The following is a 20,742-nucleotide window of genomic DNA, read 5'->3' as shown; positions in this document are numbered from 1 at the left end:
GCTGACGCTTTTTGTTGCCATGGATGTGCGGAGTAACACCGTGCTCCTTGTAATGCTTAATAAGAACATTTAGCTTGTCCTGCCCAATGGTGTGAAGATATTTGAATGTATCCCTGCATATTTTCTCGCCATGGTGAAAGAAATCAGTTCTTTGGGACTTTCGAGATGTCTGTTCTTTTTTTCGCGAACAGGATGTCAGCTGGGAGAGATGCATTCCACACGAGAGTTTGGCTAAAATGGCAATATCTAGCTCTTCCCTTGTCATTTCCAGGTAACAGCAACGAATCATCTGCAGTTCCTCTTGTTTAAAACGCGTTGAACATGGATAACCGTCATTGTGTTTGCAAGTACATACAGACTCTTGAATTTCATCTTCATCATCATCTTGAACTGCAGCTGGTGGTAATACCTGTGCTACATCTTCAATAATAGGATGGTCATCATCTGAAATAAGAAAGGACACATAAATAACTGTTAGACTATATTAAATGTTTTAAAAATGGCTAAACCAGACATGCACTCCTAATACATCAACCCTGACAATGCATCACCTATTTCACCTGGACAGTGCACCTAAGACCTTTTAAAACTTGTAGGCCTATAACAACAAACTTGTGATAATAATAAAAATAACTAGACTAGGTTACGTATGTCGCAGAGTTAAGAAACTCTGTATGTTTTGTATTTGTTCAGAATCAACTCTTAGCAGGCACATTAATAATCACTGAGTGTATTACAGTATATTCAGCAACTTATAATACATAACAGCTTCAATATCTCCTCGAGAAAAGATGACTTTACCCATAGCGTAAGCTAGCTTATGCAACACGAGAGTACTCTCGTAAGAGAACCAGACGCAGTTCGTAGCTGTAACTTTTAAGTTTAAGTTCAGGCTGTCAGCGTTTGAATATGAAAATCACATTTATATGAAAATTGTGCGTGGCAAAATTCAAGAAGAAAAAGAAAGCTCTGTAAGGAGCACTAAGAGCACTGTATCACTACACAAGGAGACTAGCTACCAGTAAGTTAGTCCTGAAGAGGACAGCAACCACTTAGTAAGTTAGTGAAGTAAGTTTTCTGTTGTTTATACTGGGCATAGTCTCTGAACTTTTGATCACTGCATGTTTAGATAGCACTAACGTTACTTGTTTATTGGAAGCCTACATTTAGAATAGCAAACACAGCGCACGAAAATAATAACGTTACCATACCTTCATCGGACTCCTCCTCTTCGGTAACTTCATCATCAGATCCTTCATCTACATCTCTGGATGTGAAATAGTCCATTATGACATCATTTAGGGCACTGACATCCCCAGGAATTAGCAGATTGAGGCGAGCGAGATCATTTAAGTGAGCAGCTATTTCAGACTCCGTTGTTCTCTTGTTCTCCTCCATCTCGCGATTGTTATAAAACTGCGTGACGTTATAGTTTAAACAGGATTGGGCGCGAAATGCGCACTAATACACTTTCACTGTACATGTTATGTGGTTTATTTTATAGGTAAACTATCTTTGTAGTGTTAAGAGACGGACCGGTGTATGGGATGTACGGCGATTGTTTTTTTTTTCACCTCTGCCGGGCGTTAGAGAAAATGGTCGCATAGAATGCATTAGAGACAGAGAGTATTTTCAGCTTGACACTATAAATCGCTGTTTTTCTGCACTAAACGGGAATTTTGCCAAGATATTTTCAGAGATAAGAGAAAAGATGTTATAGAATAATAATTTAATAAAAAAACAATTTTGACAAAAAAACTGACATTCAAACTATTTTGGAATTTACTGAAAACGGCCCAACGCGACATCCGACGGGTTTTCCCAGATCGCATCACATATATTCACATAGAAAACAGCTGATTTACACTGGAATAATATTTCACAATATTACTGTTTTTTTGTTGTTGTTGTCGGTATGTTTAATTAAATAAATGCACAGTTGGTGAACAGAAGAGACTCATTTTAAAAACATTAAGAAATCATACGGATCTGTTGTAGTTTAATTATTTTCAGGGAAATGACTTCAGAGATTTTTGATGCCAGAAATATTAGACTTTATTAACAAACAAAGCCGAGTGCCCTTCTGCAGAAAGACCCCTGTAAAGCAGTGTCCAGCTTCTACATATATACCTGCATCCTTGTCCCAAAGATGGTAATACATTCTATAGATTATTTTGAGAAATAGTTTTGTACCATGTGACATTACTGAAATAGAATTCTCTGCTGTAACAACACATTCTGCTCTCAGGTTCCAAAGTCAAGCCAAAGTCACACACACACAGACAGAAAGGAAATAATAGTGTACAATGTATAGTTAAATTACTTATTATCTAAATAATAAAATCTTCAACAGATCCAAATCTTTTGACTGGTAGTTTAGATCTTAACTCGCACTTTGACCGTTAACTGGAATTGGTGCTCAGCAGCTTCTGTGAACATAAAGCCTACTTTGATTTGATTGGTCAATATTCTGACATTGACAGGCGGTGACAGACCAATCACAGCTCAGATGAGACACACACACGCACACACACACACACACACACACACACTCACTCACTCTTGCGTTCAGAGGGAGGATGATGCACACGTGCACACACACACACTCTTGCGTTCAAAGGGAGGATGATACACACGCACACACACACACACTTTATTATGTTTCCTTTAGAAATGAATGTGAATCATGTTTGTGTTTTATAGTGTGGATCATTGTGGAGAGTTCAGAATGACAGCAGGATTACACAAATGTAGGTCTACACACACAATCATTTAGTGATTTATTGTTGATTTGTGTCATTTAGTGAAATGTTTCTCTTCTTGTGTTCAGATGCCTGTGATCTCACACTGGATCCAAACACACCAAACACTCAACTCATTCTGTCTGATGAGAACAGGACAGTAATGTGTGTGTCTGAGCATCAGCCGTATCCTGATCACCCAGAGAGATTTTATGATGCTCTTCAGGTTCTGTGTGGAGAGAGTCTGACTGGACGCTGTTACTGGGAGGCTGAATGGAGCGGAGATGCTGATATATCAGTGACATATAAAGGAATCAGCAGGAAAGGAGAGAGTGAAGACTGTGTGTTTGGATTAAATGACAAATCCTGGAGTCTGTTCTGCTCTGATGACAGATTCTCTGTATGTCACAATAATAACAGAACTGATATTCCTGTCGTCTCTTCATCCTCTAGAGCAGGAGTGTATGTGGACGTGTCGGCCGGCACTCTGTCCTTCTACAGTGTCTCTGACACACACACACTCACACACTTGCACACATTCAACACCACATTCACTGAACCCCTCTATGCTGGATTTGGGGTTTATAACTCCTCAGTGTCTCTGTGTGACATTAAACAGCGTCCTGAGAGAAACAACAGTGATACACACACAACCGGGTGAGTGAAATATACTGTGTCCTTAGTGAAGGATTTTTCCAGACTGAATAATAGTTCAATCCTCTGTTTTTTTCATTTCATTTCATTTTTTATTCACAAAATACCAAAAGTATAATAATGCAGTCATTGGAACAAAATCAAATAGGTATAGTGAATGGGTCCCCCAAAGAAGCTAGAGAAGCTTATAGGTGGGGGCCCGTAATTTTACAAGAGAAAAGTGGTACGGTAAAGATACATGGTCACCACCTGGTACCAGCAGATGACAACAGAGCACACACGAAAAACGCACAAGGACATACATACATTACATACACATACATTCATGCTCATACATCCCAGTGGTCCATGAGAAAGCAGTTATATATTAAATATAAGTTGATAAATAATAATTTTTTAGTTGTTTTTTAAAGTTGGAGATATAGGGCAACACCTTAATGTCATCATTGATCCCGTTCCAAATCTGTTCTTCATACATCACTAAACACTAGAGATGCACCATATTGGGTTTTTGCTGATCCTCCATATGCTGATATTTCACAACATACTGTATTTTGGCCTGTACCAATATATATATATATATATATATATTTATTTTTTTTTTATTATTTTTTTTTTTTCTTTGTTTTGAAACAACACAGAGTCTCTCCTGTGCAGAAACTATAAACAAATTATTCTTCATTTTAGTTAGTTTAGAGCTAAATCTATTTTTTCCTTCAGTTTCAGAGTTGTGAGGTCTCTGTGAATAGGGCTTTAGACTGATTTACTGGTATTTCTCAAAAGCTCCTGATCACACACGATCTCTAAACTGTAATTTGCTATTATTTTTCTGTAATTTTCTAGCTGTAGTGTGATCTTCTTTTCTATTTATATTCCTGCAGACGAGGAATAAGACAGAAATAGTCAAATTCACTCAGTATTACTTGATCTATTCCAGCACTCCCTCAATTACAATCAAGCACAATTAACTAGACAGTTGTGTTGTAAGCAGTAAAACAGTCCAGTTCTTTATAGTCAAACTCATTTATTATGTTTGATAATGAACATTTCTGTCCTCCCCAGACTGCTGATGGTCTTTATCTGTCCACCTCTGTGAAAATATCCACAGTTAAAAACACTGATTTATAGAAGACTTGACACATTATTCAGCTTGAGCTTATTGATGGAGAATATAGAGTTCATGTTGGCTAGTTAAACATAAACATAACTTGACAATTATGTACTGTAATGGATTTCTTCTAAATCTGACTATCTAGAAAAAAACTGTTGCGTCTACTCATCGACACAGAGCGTCTACAAATCGACACTTAATAACCTTTATACTCCAGCTCTTGCGTCTTCAGTCGACAACTGGCCGAGTCTACTAACCTAACTTCTTTGCTGCGCAGCATAAAAAACAAATGAGACAGACTTCAGTAAATGTCCCTCAGATGGTTTATTCAAACGGCCGGGAGTTCTCGAGCAATACTCAGAGATTCTCGGCCCAACAGAGTAATATAACAGGCTTTATAGGGTAAAGCCAGACACATCAAAATAGAATCATCCTGACTAACATGTCATGCGCTATCAATATGATTGGTTAAATTGTTTAAAGCAAGCCCCCCCCTTTCATTACCCTTTGTTAGTGGCATCAGCAAAATATAAAAAACATTGTAAGGGGTTAATATTTCAGTCAATCATTTCACAATACAGTCAAAATAAACAGGACATTGAGTCCATTTTCAAAGTTCCATTCGACCAAGGTTACACTGAGTCAAAAGTTTGTTAAAAGGTTAGATCATATCGAAAGTTCGTCTGGTGGCTACATCCTAAATAAAAGGAAGTAAAAGTTATCCTGTTTTATTGTTAGATCTGGAATGGAAAGTTAGTCACCATCAGACATAAGAAATGGGAAGTGTAATACAAAGTTTATCATAATATGAAAATCTAAGTTCAGATTTTCATGGTTAGTAACATAATTAATCTTATCTAATTAAAATCTACTGCAGTGCGAATTAAACTCTCATAGTTATATTTGATTGTTTGTTATTGGTGAGTGACATCACAGGTGTCAGTCGCAGCATTATATACTAGCTTTATATTTTCTCTCTGTCAAACTGCCTGACAAATAGTTTTTATAGTAAACTGTTTGTATGTTGTTGGTTTTGAATTGTTGGTAATACTTTACAATAAGGTCCCATTAGTTAACATTCTTTAATGCATTAACTGTATTTGTTAACGTTAGTTAGTCAACTGTTCATTGTTAGTTCATGTTAACATTAACTGAGATTAATAAAAGCAGCTGACTCTTTGCTTCTGCCTTCTTCTGGTTCTTCACAGGTTCTCTCAGCCCAAACCTTCTGGGCTCGATATTCACCCGCTGCTGAACTGTCAGTCTTGTGTCCATATAGCTGATGATTCTGATCAGTGGCTTCAGATTGAGCCGTCGGCCTGTACAGATGATGGAGGGTCAAAGTTCAGGGTCAGCACTGATCCAGGCCGTTACGAGTGTGTCAGGACCAGAATGCGATGGGTCTGTGACTGTGTCGTCACCCTTCAGTACCGTACCGTAGACGGACTCTTCCTCAACGCAGAGCTGGAGAGGCTGCAGTGCAACCGGATCGGTCCAGTGATTGACGTGACGGTGATCTCAGGGAAACTGGAGGAAGTTCATCTGCCCCATTACGCCTGTTTAGGAGAGTCTGACCCCTCTCTCAAAGATGCTGTGAAAGTCCTCACCGTAAAAGACGAGGGGATAACCACAGAACCTGTGCAGTTGACCCGATTCCATGCTAAGATTGTCCAACCATCCTTCTCTATTACAACATTAATTATAAGTTGGATAATGGGATGGGACGAACACTGCGATCTTCTTCTCTACATGTGTTCTAGAGATCCTCTCATTCTACATCTCTACTTGTTTCCAGTTGATGACTGTGCAAGAAAAAAAGTTGCGGAAACTGAAAAATCCTTTTCATCATGCATCATCAGGCATCCCAGACCTGGCAGGCCATTTCGGATGAAAACGCCACACATTCTTGACGTTCCTGGTGCCTCCACTATCAATCCTGAAGAAGGGATCACACTCAGAAGAGAAACTCCCCCAAACTTCTTCAAGGTCAACACCCATCTGGAGAATGATCTTCAAATGACTCTTATAAGAGAAGAGGATCAGAAGCCTGTCTGGACTACAACGATTAAGAAAAATGAACTCGATCTGATTCATCCTAAGAGAGACGAGCCGCGCCTGAATAGTGATCAGATTCATCCTAAGAGAGACGAGCCGCGTCTGAATAGTGTAGCAGATAAAGCAAGATATTTCGATGACCATTGGCCAGATCTCATTCAGGGGGTTACAAATGTTGGGATCATTGCAGATAAACTGTGTCAGCAAGAACTAATTCATGAAGAGCAATATTCAGAAATCACACAGAATTTAACCAGTCAGGAGAGCATGAGAAAGATCTGTAACATTATACGCAAACACAGTGATGCTGTGAAAGCTGAATTCATCTCAGTTCTTCAGGAAGAGAAGCTTTACCACTTTTGAACATTGGTCTGATTCTTGATCTGATATGGGTTTATCAGAACTTAACAAAATATACTCCTTTCTAAATATTCATTCATAGTAACATTACAAATAAATTAAATTTTGCTTAGCTCTTTTTGCTCTTTACATTGTAAATGTTGTACAGGGAAATAAATGTAAGTTTTTGCACATCTAAGTAAATGTTCTACAGGGAAGGTAAAACGAGTTCAATGTTAAAGTAAATGTATACCAGCATTTATATTTATGTTTGTCAAACTGTATTTCATACTTGTTGGTGAATTGCTGATTTTACATTTTATAGATTAGCCATAAACTATGAAATGTTATAGTTTATTAAAAAGGATAGAATTCAGCTCTTTTTTTCATACGATTATATTCTTCTGCAAACACACAAAGTTTGGTGAACTGCAATGAGGAACATTTAGTATTCTCTTCATCTAATAAAAACTCTTTTTTCTAACTTTATTTTGTTGTGTCAATTTAACATTTGGATATTTCAGTGCATGGAAATATTCTTAATGAATAGACATTCTGAATAATGTGCTGTAAAGTAAGACTGTCATGGGATAATGCACAATATATATATATATATATATATATATATATATATATATATATATATATATCATATATTTATTTTAAACCCAAATTCCCCAGTGACAACATACTATACCCCTAATGGTGGGTAAGTTGAGCCACTTCTGTGTCACTTGCTCTATTTCTGTGTCCTTATGATCCTTTCCTTTATTTGTCCTGATAGAAGACAGCTGAAATATGATTTGTTGTATAATAATGCTGAAGCACAGATATTTGGCAGTGAAGAATATGTTCTCTGAGCTTCATGTCCTCTACAACAGTCTCAGCCTTCCTCCAACATCAGGACACCTGAACGAAGCTCGACAAAATCTGTCCATTAAACATTATTCAGCTGGAGTATCTAAATTATTTCAACAAAGAGCAGAAAAGAAGTGTCCAGTGATGCTCTTCCCATGAAAGCAGCTGAGCGTTCTGATGCTTTAGAAGCAGAATGTGAGATTCGTCACGTAGAGCTGGAATATTTCTTCTCATATTGCTCCATCACGTCATGGTTTAGTCTGTAGTTGCAGCACAGTTTGTGTCTCCAGGAGCTTTTGTTCTGCTTTTGCACACATTTCTCCTCCAGCAGCTCCTGGAAAACATCCACAGCACTGCAAGTGTTTGTCAGCACAGGTTTTTATCTATTTATTAAAATGATTATCTGTAAAGATGCCTAACTTTAAAGTCTGGACTACAACAAAGCTTGTGCTTGTATTGCTTTGGAGAAAAGATGCTGTTCATTTCACACATTTGACCGCTGTGTTGTGATGAACACAATGATCTGTCATGAACTTCAGCATCAACTCTAGAGAAATGTGTCCAGTAGAGGAACATCTGTGACTGTTGTAGTTAAGGGAGTTTTTGGTATCAGTGAGCTGATAGGAAAGAAACACACAGGACACCTGAACTCTAGAGAGAGCGTAAGTCAGACGAATGGGATCAGACCAGATTTTTAAGCTTTTGAAATCTTTTGTCTTGTTCACATCCCCAGATCCATTCAGTGTCATTCTCAAGAAGCACTTCTGACAAATTGGATATGAACTTGTCAAAATACGGCAGCATAAAAAGTCACGTTCTTGTGCTGTTTCTCCCCACACTAACAGATCATCTACTGTTTTTCACTCCATAATACAATCATTAAATGAAATTATATATGTTTTCAGTGTGTCAGTGAGGCCATGTTTAAACTGTAAGCTACTGTAGATGTCCTTCAGCAACACAAGTAGGGATATGAGGCTGGAGCTGAACAGGAGCTGATACAGCTCCACATGCCCTTTTCTCTTCTTCACAACAATACACTGCTCTATTCTGTAGGTTGTCCGGCTGTATGGTGACAGAGGAAGGCTGTGGTTATGTGTCTTCAGCTCTGAGTTCAAACCCCTCACATCTGAGAGAGCTGGTAACAATCAGCCATGAGAGTAACAATCAGCCATGAGATTTAGAGGTCAAGCTGCTCTCTGGCAAACTGAAGGACTGCTTACTGCAGACACTCAGTTATGTCAAATACTAATACTGACATACTGAACATGTGTGCATAATGCATATCTACATTAATGTGTGTTTGTAGTGTGGACATCATGGAGAGATCAGGATGATTGCAGGTCCACGAAAGTGTGTGTGTATTGTTGAGTGAATATGCAATTTATTCTGTTATAATGCCTCATATGATATTAACCACAATTGTAACCTTGTAAGTGGAATGTATGCAATTTATTCTGTAATAACTAATGCCTCATATACAGTGCTATGCATAAGTTTAGACACCCATACTAAAGTTGACTAAAAAGAGGAATAAAAAATCATCTTTTGGAAACTGAACTTAATGCCTTAATATAAAAAATTAGGAAAAATCCAACCTTTAAGGACACCAATTTTCTTTGTGAATGAATAATGTATCGTAAATAAATAAATGTTCTTCCTTAAAATACAGGGTGCATAAAACTTTTTCGTAGTATACCCCAAACAGCCTCTCCTTGGTTCAATTGTCCTAGCCTGACACCTGCAGGTGAAACTTGTGAACTACTCATTTAAACTTTGTTTTGTTTTATTTCATTTTGTTATTTAGTATAAACTCATTGATTTTTGAAATAATAAAAATACATATAACCAGTACAAAAAGAAACCAGCCTGCCGTGAGTCTTTGCTGTGTAAAAAATTGAGCTGAACTAAACCATGGAGCAGTCTTTCAACTGAATTGTAAGTATGGAGATTTATATACTTATTGTTTAGGACGAATTTGACTTACTTTACCTAACCTGAGAATAAACAAAATAAGGTAGAAGGTGTTTAAGAGTATACACCATAAAACAGTATATACACACACACAAATATTTTGTTATTGTTATAGATGTTTCTCTTTTCTTGTTCAGATGCCTGTGATCTCACAATGAATTCAAACACCGCAAACACTCAACTCATTCTGTGTGATGAGAACAGGAAGGTGCACTTTCACGTTGTACTTTGCAGCCGTTGGCAAACAAGAAAGGGGCAGAGTGTAAACAAGTGATTTTTTAAATTTTATTTTTAGTTCAAAACCTCAAAACACTATGTAGTTACAGATATTATTACTATTGCAAACAAGACCTTTTGTTGGCCATAATCTGAAGTGATTAACAGTTTGGATTTTCAGGATGTCAATAATCAGTTTGCATTACAATATTAAAATCTAAGAAACATGTGATTTTAGTGGGCTGTTGGTTGTGACTGGCTTAGACCTTGGCATGTTTTGAGTCATTTTTCAATTGTCCAGATTTAGTTAAGATTGTTTTCATTATATTTGCAGCATGCTTTGTTTGAATGTATATCTTTTCTTGAAGTGAAATTGATGGTTATTACATTACACCTGTAACAGATAGGTTCACTAATTCTAAAATGTATAATTTTACTGCATACTTGCAGCAGATTATACCTATAACAGTTGGGTTCACAAGTTATAATTTAACAGAGAACACTGTAAAAAGCAGTAACCTAATTTTGTAAGAATTTTTTCTACTTCAGCTAAATTAACCTTAAAATTACTTATGTTGATGTATCCTTCTGTTATCAGATAAGTTTATAAATATGAATTAATTTTGAGTTTAGTAAAATTATAATACTAATAATAATAATAATAACAATTGATGTAAATTATCACATGAAGCACATTTCATTTTTATGTCTTTTTTTTTAGGTTATTTGGGGGCACTCTAGGTGTCAATGCCCAGGGGCACCAGAGTATCTTAATCCGCCACTGGTTAAAATGAATCAACACTTCTGTAACAGTATTTGTATGTTTACAATTTAATCTGTACAAAGACAAAAAAAAACCATTTCAGAGTTAAAAACAGACATCATCTGTTTTAGTGTGTGCGAGTTTGAGACAGAGTGTTTGAGTGTTTGTGAGAGAGTTTGAGTGTTTAACCATTAATTATTTGGAGTGCATCATTGGACCCTTAAGGTGTAAATTCAGTTTAGCTAAAAATATCCAGATACTGTAGAAACCAGCTGTAAAGAGAAGCACAGTGTTCACACACAGGTACATTACTGCATGTTAGACTGTTAGACTAGACGACTGATCTTTGTAAGTATCCACAGGAGATGTGTGCGTTAGAGTGGTGAGATGGTTCGTCTCCGTAACCATTCACAGCTCAGGAACTTCATGATTCTCACGCTAACATGCATGATTCCTCCCAGGTTATACAGCATGTGATAGAAGGTGTGAACCGACAGGCTGCGCGTCTCGTCTGCATACTTCAGCGCCACGATCGGGGTGTAAAGAGGATTCGTCAGGTTACGGAACGGAGGACGGGGCGACTCGATCACCTTCTTAGTGACCTTCAAAAACAGAGAGAGTGAGTGAGTGATCCTCCTTAGCCTGTTCAAGATAAGCTCATGTGACTTTATTCACATTACAAAGGAGATTTAAAGGCTGTTAAATATTTTTATGTTCTGTATCGCTGTGTGTGTTTGTTTCCTTTTTCTGTTTAGAAGATCAGTGAGCCTTTAAATCTCCTTTGTAAATGCTTTACAAGTCATAACTAGTCCTCACTTTAGATGAGCTCACAAAAATAGTTAAATGGCCACTACTAAATGCTTTGTGACTACCTGAATTTACTACATTTACTTACACTTTCTAAGTGATCTTATGAATCAATGACAACACCTAAATAACTGGTTTGTAAATAATGCAATACTTCATTTAAAAATGATAAAGTGATCATTAATAAATTATGAAAATACAATTATTAAACACATTATAGATGTGCTTATAAATCAAGATTAAAGCATTTATAGCTGTATTTATAAACTGCTTATTAATGTCTATTAATGCTTTATAAATGATGAATGAACTGTTTACAAATGCTTAACTAATGATTAATAGTGTGCAGTTATTATAAAGTGTTACCCAATGTTTTAATCGTTCATCACCCGGAAGGAAATCTTTCTGAAAGTGATTCCAGCGATATCATTGCTGTGTGTCATTGTTTTAGTAATAGTGTGGACTTTGCTATTCTCTTAAGTGTTGTAATGATGATTAAACTTTGTTTCTAGTTGTGGTTCTTGGTGTGAACAAGCATGAGTTCACGTGCGTTCTGACCTTGGCGATTTCTTCAGGTGTTTGTCCCAGGCCTTGAAAGAGGTTCACTTGGGTGGGCAGGTAGCAGTTCCTGAAGTGAGAGAGCGTCTCAGGATCAGCACCGGCGAACTCTTTCTTAGAAACGTCTGTCATTAACTTCATCTCAAACTCTGTGTTTACAGGCCCGGGCTCGATCATCGACACACTGACCAACAGACAGAGATGGGGAAGTACGTCAGACTGCAGTGAGAGGCATCAGCACAGATCTAGAACCAAAGGAGGAACCCTCTAGAACTCTCTCAAGCCCATCTAGGCAACAGATTTATGATGCTTTTTCTTTAATGACAAAGCTGTTCTTTAGGTTATGGAATATATATTAAAATAATATTTTAAGGCAATGTTTAATGGCAAACACTAAGACTCACGTGACGTTAAACTTGAGCAGCTGGATGGCGAGACCCTCACACAATCCCTCCGTGGCGAACTTCGACGCAGAGTAGACGTCATTAAACGCCACACCTGGTAAGGGCAACACAAATCTGCTTTGTGTTTCTGTAAACTGATGTTTCCACGTGTGTGTCATTCAGCAGATCCTCATGAAAGGTACCAGCTCTTCTACTGTTCCTCAAGAAGAAGTATCTGTGTGTCTGACTGTCTTACCATGCAGGCCCAGCACACTGCTGATGACGAGGATGTGTCCAGAGCATCTCCTCTTCATGTCGGGCATGACCTCTTTAATCATGCGCACAACACCGAAGAAATTAGTCTCGAACACCTGCTTCATGTCGTCCAGACTGAGAGCCTCAATGGGTCCCACCAGACCGACGCCAGCGTTATTGACTACAAACACACAGATGAACTCTGGCTGAAGCTGAAGACTTAAAAGAGAAACTGACGCTCAGATTCATCATCTTAACCTGAGCACTAATGAACAGAAGCCAGCAGAGACAGATCTGTGTGTGTGTGTGTGTGTGAACTCACTCAGTATGTCTATATGTCGATCTTTGACGCTGTCGACACACTGTTTGACAGATTCATCACTGCAGACGTCCAGCGAGAGCAGAGACAGAGTTCGTCCGTACGCGTCTCCAGCCGCTTCAACCAACTTATCCTTCCGCTTCAGATCCCGCATCGTAGCTATGACTGAACACACACACACAAATGAATGAGTCAGACTTTACAGAGAGCTTCAACTCTCCCATTGTCAATACAAGATCTTGGACAAACAAATGAATGCAACTCTTGATGGAAATATGTTTTTTGTTTTTTTTGGCCAGGTAGTGAATAATATGAGAGATTGATCAAATCCATAATCAATCTGATCTGATTCATATTGGCTGCAGAGAGTTTCTGTCATCATTACTCACACAAACATCAGAGAAACAAACTCAACAGCCTCTAAACAGCCATTAAGCTGCTGACTCACAGAAACAATCCTTTTAGTCTAAAGCTCTGCCTCCATGAGTCAATGAGTTCATTACTCTTACCATGCTAATCATAGCAGAACCATAGTAATCTGAGATCTCATTCAAACTCTGCTAGTAGCTCTTTTTGTTTATGCAGCATCGAACTGAACTGAACCAACATTGAGCTGACTCTGCGCTACTGTCTTCAGTTGAGCTGCTTATTGCTGAACTGAGCTGGTTTTTATTATGAATGAACTTTACCAGAGCATGTGAGCACAGTCAGTGGTAATATTTCCTCTGGAGCGGAGAGCATCTTTCTGAAGATTTCTCGCTCAGTCCACTCAGGGCCGCTTGCTCAACCCAGAATGCCCTTTGTGATATGCTGGTTTGAAAATATGTGAAAGAAATAGGGCTGCCCCTGACGAAGGTTTTTCTAGTCGACTGGTAGTTATTTAAGCCATTCGTCAACTTATCGCATATTTAAATTAATTTAATTTCTTAAATATATAATGGAGAGAATACTAAACCATAATGAGCGTTTACCTAGGCTATGTATAGTAATATTGCCTATTCTGAGCTGGCAAAAGTAATGATTATGAATAGGGATGTCCTGATACCACTTTTTGCAGAACGAGTCTGATACCGATACTTTCATTTTTGGTACTCGCCGATACTGATACCGTAACCGATCCCTGAATTTTCACTGCATTTGTAATTTTTTAATTCAGGGATCGGTTACGGTATCGGTATCGGCGAGTACCAAAAATAAAAAACCAAAAGAATATAAATCATATTAGTTGGCTTAATTTGTTCATCAAATATATATTTCTTTCAGTTATTTTCATGCTTAATTAAGCCTGCTAAAATGCATTGTATGAGCTTCTGTTACTGGCACTGTTCATTCTATTGCTCTATCATATTTTATCTTTCATTTAATAGCCACAGCACATATTTAGAGCTGCTTCAGCAGGGCTCAGTGCTGAGGATCGGGTCAGCGGTTCAAATGTTTGTCAAAACCAGTGAAATATCAATTATTTAATCCAATTTTGATACTACAACAAAAACTACCAGCCTAATTAATGTGAATTTAAAACAAGTAAGCAGTCAGTAACAAAATAAGAACAAACAATCGAATTACAAATAGAACAAATAAATACAATAGAACAAAGAAAGGCTACAAATGAAATAGTGTTTAGAGTTTTTCAGGTAGATCCAACAGGTACAGAAATTTGAATAAAGTAATCAAATGTGAAAAAAAGCATATTCATTACTGTATAAATTATATATAGATAGATATTTTTGTAAAGTTGAAAAGGGTAGCCTATTTAGTCAAGAGCAGTGAGTTTTTCTTTGTCCTTTGTTTGATTAACATTAAAACACAGAAGCAGGTTTATCAAACTGCTGCCCCTTTAAGACCGAGCGCACGGACCGCATTTGAACGTTCATTTGAGATATAACCGACTTTGTTTACTATAGGATACTCGCCAAGACGGCCGTTTTTACATAATTTTGTGTGAATTCGTCCATACAAGCGCAAGACGTGAAAGACAATTTAATTCAGTATTCGCGCGCTGAGACGCTGGTTTGCGGGGCGCGCGCTTTGGATGTTTGCGTTCATGGAACTTCCCAGCAAACACAGAACGTTGGCACAACGTAGCCAACCTTCTAACAACGTTTTAACAACATGGCCAAAAGGTTGCTATAACTACGTTGTGTAGTGAAGGTTGTTACAGCGTTGTCACAATGTTGGCATTAAACCACCGTTCAGGGCCATTGCCACCGTTGTGCCAACGGTGTCTTGACAACCACTGGACTACATAATGTACTCGTCACTGCCCCGAAGCGGGAAAATCAGCCTTTTAAATTCCAACCACCTGTTGTTGGGCTCATTGTGTTCTCATTCATCATCGAGCAAGGCTACGTGTGTATTGCGTTTAGCCTACCTCAGCTATCAAACACAACCTACAGCTTTAATTTCTAATGTGATTAATGTAGCATCGCTCGCACTGTTTAGTTTTTCGTTTGATTTTTCCGCTATTTAGTCTTATTCGTTTCTTTGCTGCTCTGGATTTGTGGATGTTTCCCCGGTGACACCTGCTTTCGGCTAATCTGCCATACAGACCCGGTTTTGTTCATTAAATGTTCTGATCTGCCTTTGCTTTTTATGTTTTATTTATTATACTTAAAATACATTTGTATATTCGTTTATTTCTTTTTTGTGTGCAATTTGATTATATGCAGTTTTAACGAAACCTTCTGTCATTTTTACTCTTTAAAGTGTAGGCTACACTTGCAGGTGTTGATAGCCCCATTAAATAATAATATAGATAAACAATAAACGATAAAAAGTATATAATTATCTAACAAAATACACCATATAAAAATATTGTCAGAACGTCGTCTCTCAGTTGCTGAATGTCGCGCAACAACGTTGCTACAGCCCTGTCACGTCTTACAATTCTACGTTGTTACAATGTTGCGAGCACGTAGACAGCGACGTTGCCATAGCAGAAATGCAACGTGCCAGAGACGTTGCCACAACGTAAATGTGTTTGCTGGGTTCTTGACCTGCACACGTCCTGTAATAATGTAGGGAACCACTCGTTATACTTAAATCAGGTAACAGTTCATGTTTTACTTTACTTACATATACGATTTAGTTTTCATCCAAATAACATGTGCTGAGTGAACGATCAGCAATTTAGAGCATTCAACAGAAGTGCGCTCGCTCTCTCTCTCTCTCGTCAGTTAACCTTAATAATAAGCTACATGCCTCGTTTTATTTTCTTTGCCATTGACATCCGACTGAACAAACTTTCCACTGATGTCTGTTTTAAGGGATGTGCTCGCAAAATGTACGTGGTATCGGTGCGTGATATCGGTGAATTTTTATGAGTACGAGTAGGAGTATATGAGGACAGTATCGGCCCAATACCCGACGCCAGTATCGGTATTGGGCCATCCACCCTAATTATGAATGTGTCAAAAATAGTAAGGAGAATTTTTATTTGTTTATCAATACTACTTTTTTCTGTCAGTATCTACAAAGATGAAGTTGACGATGCTGATGCTGATGCCATCTCCACAGTATAGTGGACGCGCCTATCTGGAGAAATCCAACTTTCTTATGAATTATATAAGCATGGTGAACGCAAGAGGGAGGGATGGCCTCCTCGTCCTCTGAGACCTCGAGAAGGCCCTCGTCGTCTTCCTCGCCTGAACCGGCCGGTCAACGATGAGGAGGTTGCCCACAGGATTGGGCTGGTCAGCCAAGTTGAGGGATGTTGTGCCCTGGGAGGTCGTCGTCACCACGTCCCCCATCCCAGTCAGAAAGTCCAAGCTCAACGCACTCATGCCAACTTTAAGACGGTGCTGCAGGAGCTTCTTAGGCAGGATTAGGTAATGGCTGCAATTCTCCACTTCTCCAAAGCCTCTTATGTGTGCTTGAGGCCAAACCATACCAAACACGGCACTGGTTAGGGTCTTTAGTGGTGATCAGCACACCACGCGCGGCCGGGAAGGCACATATTAAGCTGTTCAAAGAGAAGCAGCAGATTTATAAAGCGACATACCAGCGAAAAACTGAGATAATGCAAGCCACGTCGGTGGCTCATAATTTATTTTTTAAATTGCGCGAGTACTCGTGCAGATCAGAGGCGCGCAGTAAAGGAAGATACAAACAGACCCACGTATTCTTTTCACACTACGCTTAACCTTGGCTTAGTATTTTTAGCTCATTTATTAAAAACTGCTTTAAACTTCTGACATGTAATTCTGCAAAATATAGTTTGTTTATGAATAAATTACAGATTTCAGCATTAGAATAAATCTCTGTAGTTTATTGGCCTACCATCCTATGGTTATAAAAAGTAAAATCTAAAACATGCAGGGAACGTTCTGGGTATGTTCTCTTGAGGTTACAAAAAAAAAAAAAAAACAATAGAGAAAGTTCAGTTACCCCAAAAAATAACCAAACGGGAACCATATGGAATTATTATGGGAACGTTCTGTTTGCAGGGATAATGGCACTATTGTCTTGCTACATTAACTTATTTGATGAAATATTTGATGAAGTTTGCATCATTTATTCTGTTACACGTTTAATACTGTGAAGCTGCTTTGAAACAATCTCTGTTGTATAAAGCGCAGTAAAATAAAGGAGATTTTACTTGCTTTATGCCTAATAAAAGCAGGTCTGACAAAAAAAATCCAACAGGGATGTTCATGGAATGTCCATCATCCGAATGACATTCCTCAAGGAATCCCGTAAGATCCTAACAAAGTGATTCTTCTGAACAGTGACATTTATACCCAGTCGGTTTTTGTTTGATTCATTAGTTGTTCCTTTAAGAATGTTTGGCAAACTAAAGTAGCAATAACTGTACTGTGGTATTTCACCAGAAATCTTGATGAATTTATCTGTATTATGTGTGTCTTTGATTATCATTGATTTGGATCTTACCGTAGTATCGCTTGTTCTCGTCTCTCGCGAGCCGCACGGCGATGGCCATCCCGATCCCGGATGAGCAGCCGGTGATCAGCACCACTTTCTGGCTCTCCGTTGCCATGGTTTCAGTTCAGCGGAGTAACGGAACGCGGGCTGCGTGCGAGTCTCTTCAGCGGATCAGCACACATGAACGCGCCCGGATTACTCAATCAGCCTGCCAGATTTATCATTTGCACAGTTTGATAGGGATTCAGCAGATAGAGATCGATCGCCTATGTAAAGTGCACAGTCATACAATAGGTTGCAGTTATATTAAAGTCCCGGTTTTTATATTTAAAAATGCTCAAATGATCAAAATACAACCAATTACGCTTGGAAAAGACAAAGCTTAAAAATAGTATAAATAATTCACTTGCATATATTGCAATATTCACAATATAATATTAATTATAATATTGTTTGAATGGAAGAGATATTCCCCCTCCTTGGCTTTTGGCTTGCTTTTGGGGACATTTAATATTCAACAATATTATTGATCTGCCTTATTATGGGTGGACGATGCAATTTTCTTCTAGAAACAAACTTTGTTGTATTATTTTCATGTTATCAATGTGAAGCTGCTTTGATACAATATGTATTGTAAAAAGCGCTATATAAATAAAGGTGACTCGAGCAGAAACCGTTAAACGTCAATCACGGAGCGCGCGCAACGGGAGTCTGACAGGAGCTTTTCTGAGGTCATTTACCACACGGTCTGTGCTTTTACTTCACAAAAACTGACTTTCATCAAGTTATACAAACATATGACAGTGATGTCATCGTATTTAGGCGTAGACGAATAAAATAAAATAAGACGCTGGTAATGTGCCGAATACTGAGATAAACTTTACGAGCGAGCGCGCAATGGACATATCAAATGGATTTGTTTCCTGATACAGGTCCGTATATTTGGAAATGACTTTTAATTGGATATGATTAAAATATCATTGTATCTTAGACCATTTTTAAATGGTTATTTCACCTTAAATTCTCTATAGAAACAAGAGAGCACGAAACTTCAGTCCGGGTGACGCAGAATGATAAGTGAACTTCGAAACATTGTTTGTCACGTGAAATAAATTCTGGATAAATTTAAGTCCTGAAGTTAATCATGTAATAGAGACTGCTTAAACTTAATCAATGAAAAGACGCTGTTTCAGAGATCCCTGAACTGTCTCACGTCACACCTCATGATAAGATCAGTAGTCCTCTAAGTCATCTCGTATTATCATATTATTGTTATTATTTATTTATCTTAATTTTACCAGTAAGACTCAGTGAGATTAAAATCTCTTTTGCAAGAGAGACCTGGCCAAGGTAGCAGCCATACAGTAAGATAACATTTTGAAATACAACAAGTAGCCTACACAATAGAACAGAAATATTAGAATCCTCTTGACAAAAAAAAATCACAAGCCTCCATTACCACTCTCTTTGTAATACATTTACATTCACCAAAAGACATAAATTTGTCTAGTTTTAGATTTTTGTGCAAATTATTCCATGCCCGGGGTGCTTATAATGTTTTCTCATGCTTTCTCCTGATTCCTCAGTGTCTCTGTCTCCAATAACAACATGGGCAAACACACACTTGTAAATCCTCTTTTACATCCACATGCACACAGTCATCAAATCTTTATTAGAATATGACACTTTCACATACTGTAATTACATTATGATTTCATTTTTAATATTTATTTCCATCCAGAGGAACTTAGCCACACTTTTCTGAATAGGGGTGTGCTAATATCTGTATCTGTACCAATTTAAAAATGATTTGATTTCTATCTGTATTCAGATAAAAACAGACGTGGGTGGGGGTTTGTCTGAAATTATGTTAAATTACATGAGAAGCTAGTTTTAAATGTAGTTCTGTTCCCTTCATAGTTTTGTACACCTCATCCTTGCACACCTCATAAAATAATATTTTTTTAACTATAATTATTACATTTCTTAATATATCTTTTAATTGTCAGAGAGCTGATAGCCTCATAGGCTGTTTCAATATGCACTTGCGCTTCAGGTGACCCGAGTTCATTTATAGAGTTTACACTCATTCACTCAAAATACAAGGTTTAAAACATTTAAATAGACATATCAAATAGTAGAAAATGTGTACGTTTTAATATTTTAGTTGATATTACTTTTGACAAAGCTCTGATTTCTGAGAGTCATGCGGAGATAGCAACGTTGCTATTTGATATCCGATCATGCGAGAGATTACACCCATTCACTTTAGACACACTCTTATAGCAAAGTGTATTTTGGAGGTTAATGCATAATATTGTGCTATGACACCCTGGTTCACCTGTTATCCAGCAAACACGAGGAGTGAATGTGTCTGCCCAGTATTTTTCCTATTATTCAGTGGAATTCGTTATTTGTTTTGAAGCCACACTGTAAAAAATTATCGTTAACGGTCAAAGACTGTAAAAATGCTACAGTGAAAAACTGTTAATTGGTTAAGAGAAAGTTTCCTTATTTACGGTGAATAACTGTGATAGATCTAACCGTGCATTTAATGTAACTTTACTGTAAAATACCGTTAAATTTACAGTTTTTGGAAGTGAAAAAGAACAGGTTATTGTATAACTTACAGTGGAAAAACCGTAAATTGACATTCCCACAATTCCCTGCGTGACACTTACTATTATTACACTTAGTATTAACTTTCTTGTGAAAGAACTGCTTGTGATGAGCTTTAATTCATCATGTGACTCATCTCCACTGTGATTGGTGGTTGTCAGTGTATTACTATGGTACAAAATGGATATTAATACTTCAAAAGGTCAGTA

The 20,742-nt window shown here is 37.7% G+C and overlaps 3 protein-coding genes across 6 annotated transcripts in view; 2 read left to right on the top strand and 1 right to left on the bottom strand.

The window, feature by feature from the left end:
- LOC311286303 (NACHT, LRR and PYD domains-containing protein 1 homolog) overlaps positions 1-7,388 on the top strand; it is a 32,944-nt gene extending 25,556 nt beyond the window's left edge. For 3 of the 4 annotated variants that reach the window (XM_084402440.1, XM_084402441.1, XM_084402439.1), the window contains 3 exons: positions 2,704-2,750; positions 2,831-3,398; positions 5,715-7,388. In XM_084402440.1, the coding sequence (XP_084258566.1) occupies positions 2,704-2,750; positions 2,831-3,398; positions 5,715-6,924 (1,825 nt within the window). In that variant the 3' untranslated portion in view covers positions 6,925-7,388. The remainder of the gene's footprint in view (positions 1-2,703; positions 2,751-2,830; positions 3,399-5,714) is intronic. The other variant, XM_084402442.1, reaches the window with a different exon arrangement.
- The window catches only part of LOC311286453 (apoptosis-associated speck-like protein containing a CARD), a 467,220-nt gene that overhangs the window by 68,225 nt on the left and 378,253 nt on the right, over positions 1-20,742 (top strand). The window lies entirely within an intron of this gene.
- LOC311286417 (retinol dehydrogenase 8-like) lies at positions 10,499-18,102 on the bottom strand. The gene is made up of 6 exons (XM_084402631.1): positions 17,924-18,102; positions 13,037-13,198; positions 12,716-12,895; positions 12,481-12,574; positions 12,077-12,260; positions 10,499-11,313 (listed from the first exon to the last, which is right to left on the bottom strand). The coding sequence occupies exons 1-6, from the start codon at positions 18,027-18,029 to the stop codon at positions 11,086-11,088; spliced, it is 954 nt and encodes a 317-aa protein (XP_084258757.1). The 5' UTR covers positions 18,030-18,102; the 3' UTR covers positions 10,499-11,085.

The sequence above is a fragment of the Rutilus rutilus genome (genome assembly GCF_951802725.1).
Source record: "Rutilus rutilus genome assembly, chromosome: 2".
Lineage (NCBI taxonomy): Eukaryota > Metazoa > Chordata > Actinopteri > Cypriniformes > Leuciscidae > Rutilus > Rutilus rutilus.
This window is presented reverse-complemented; position numbering and strand designations above follow the sequence as displayed.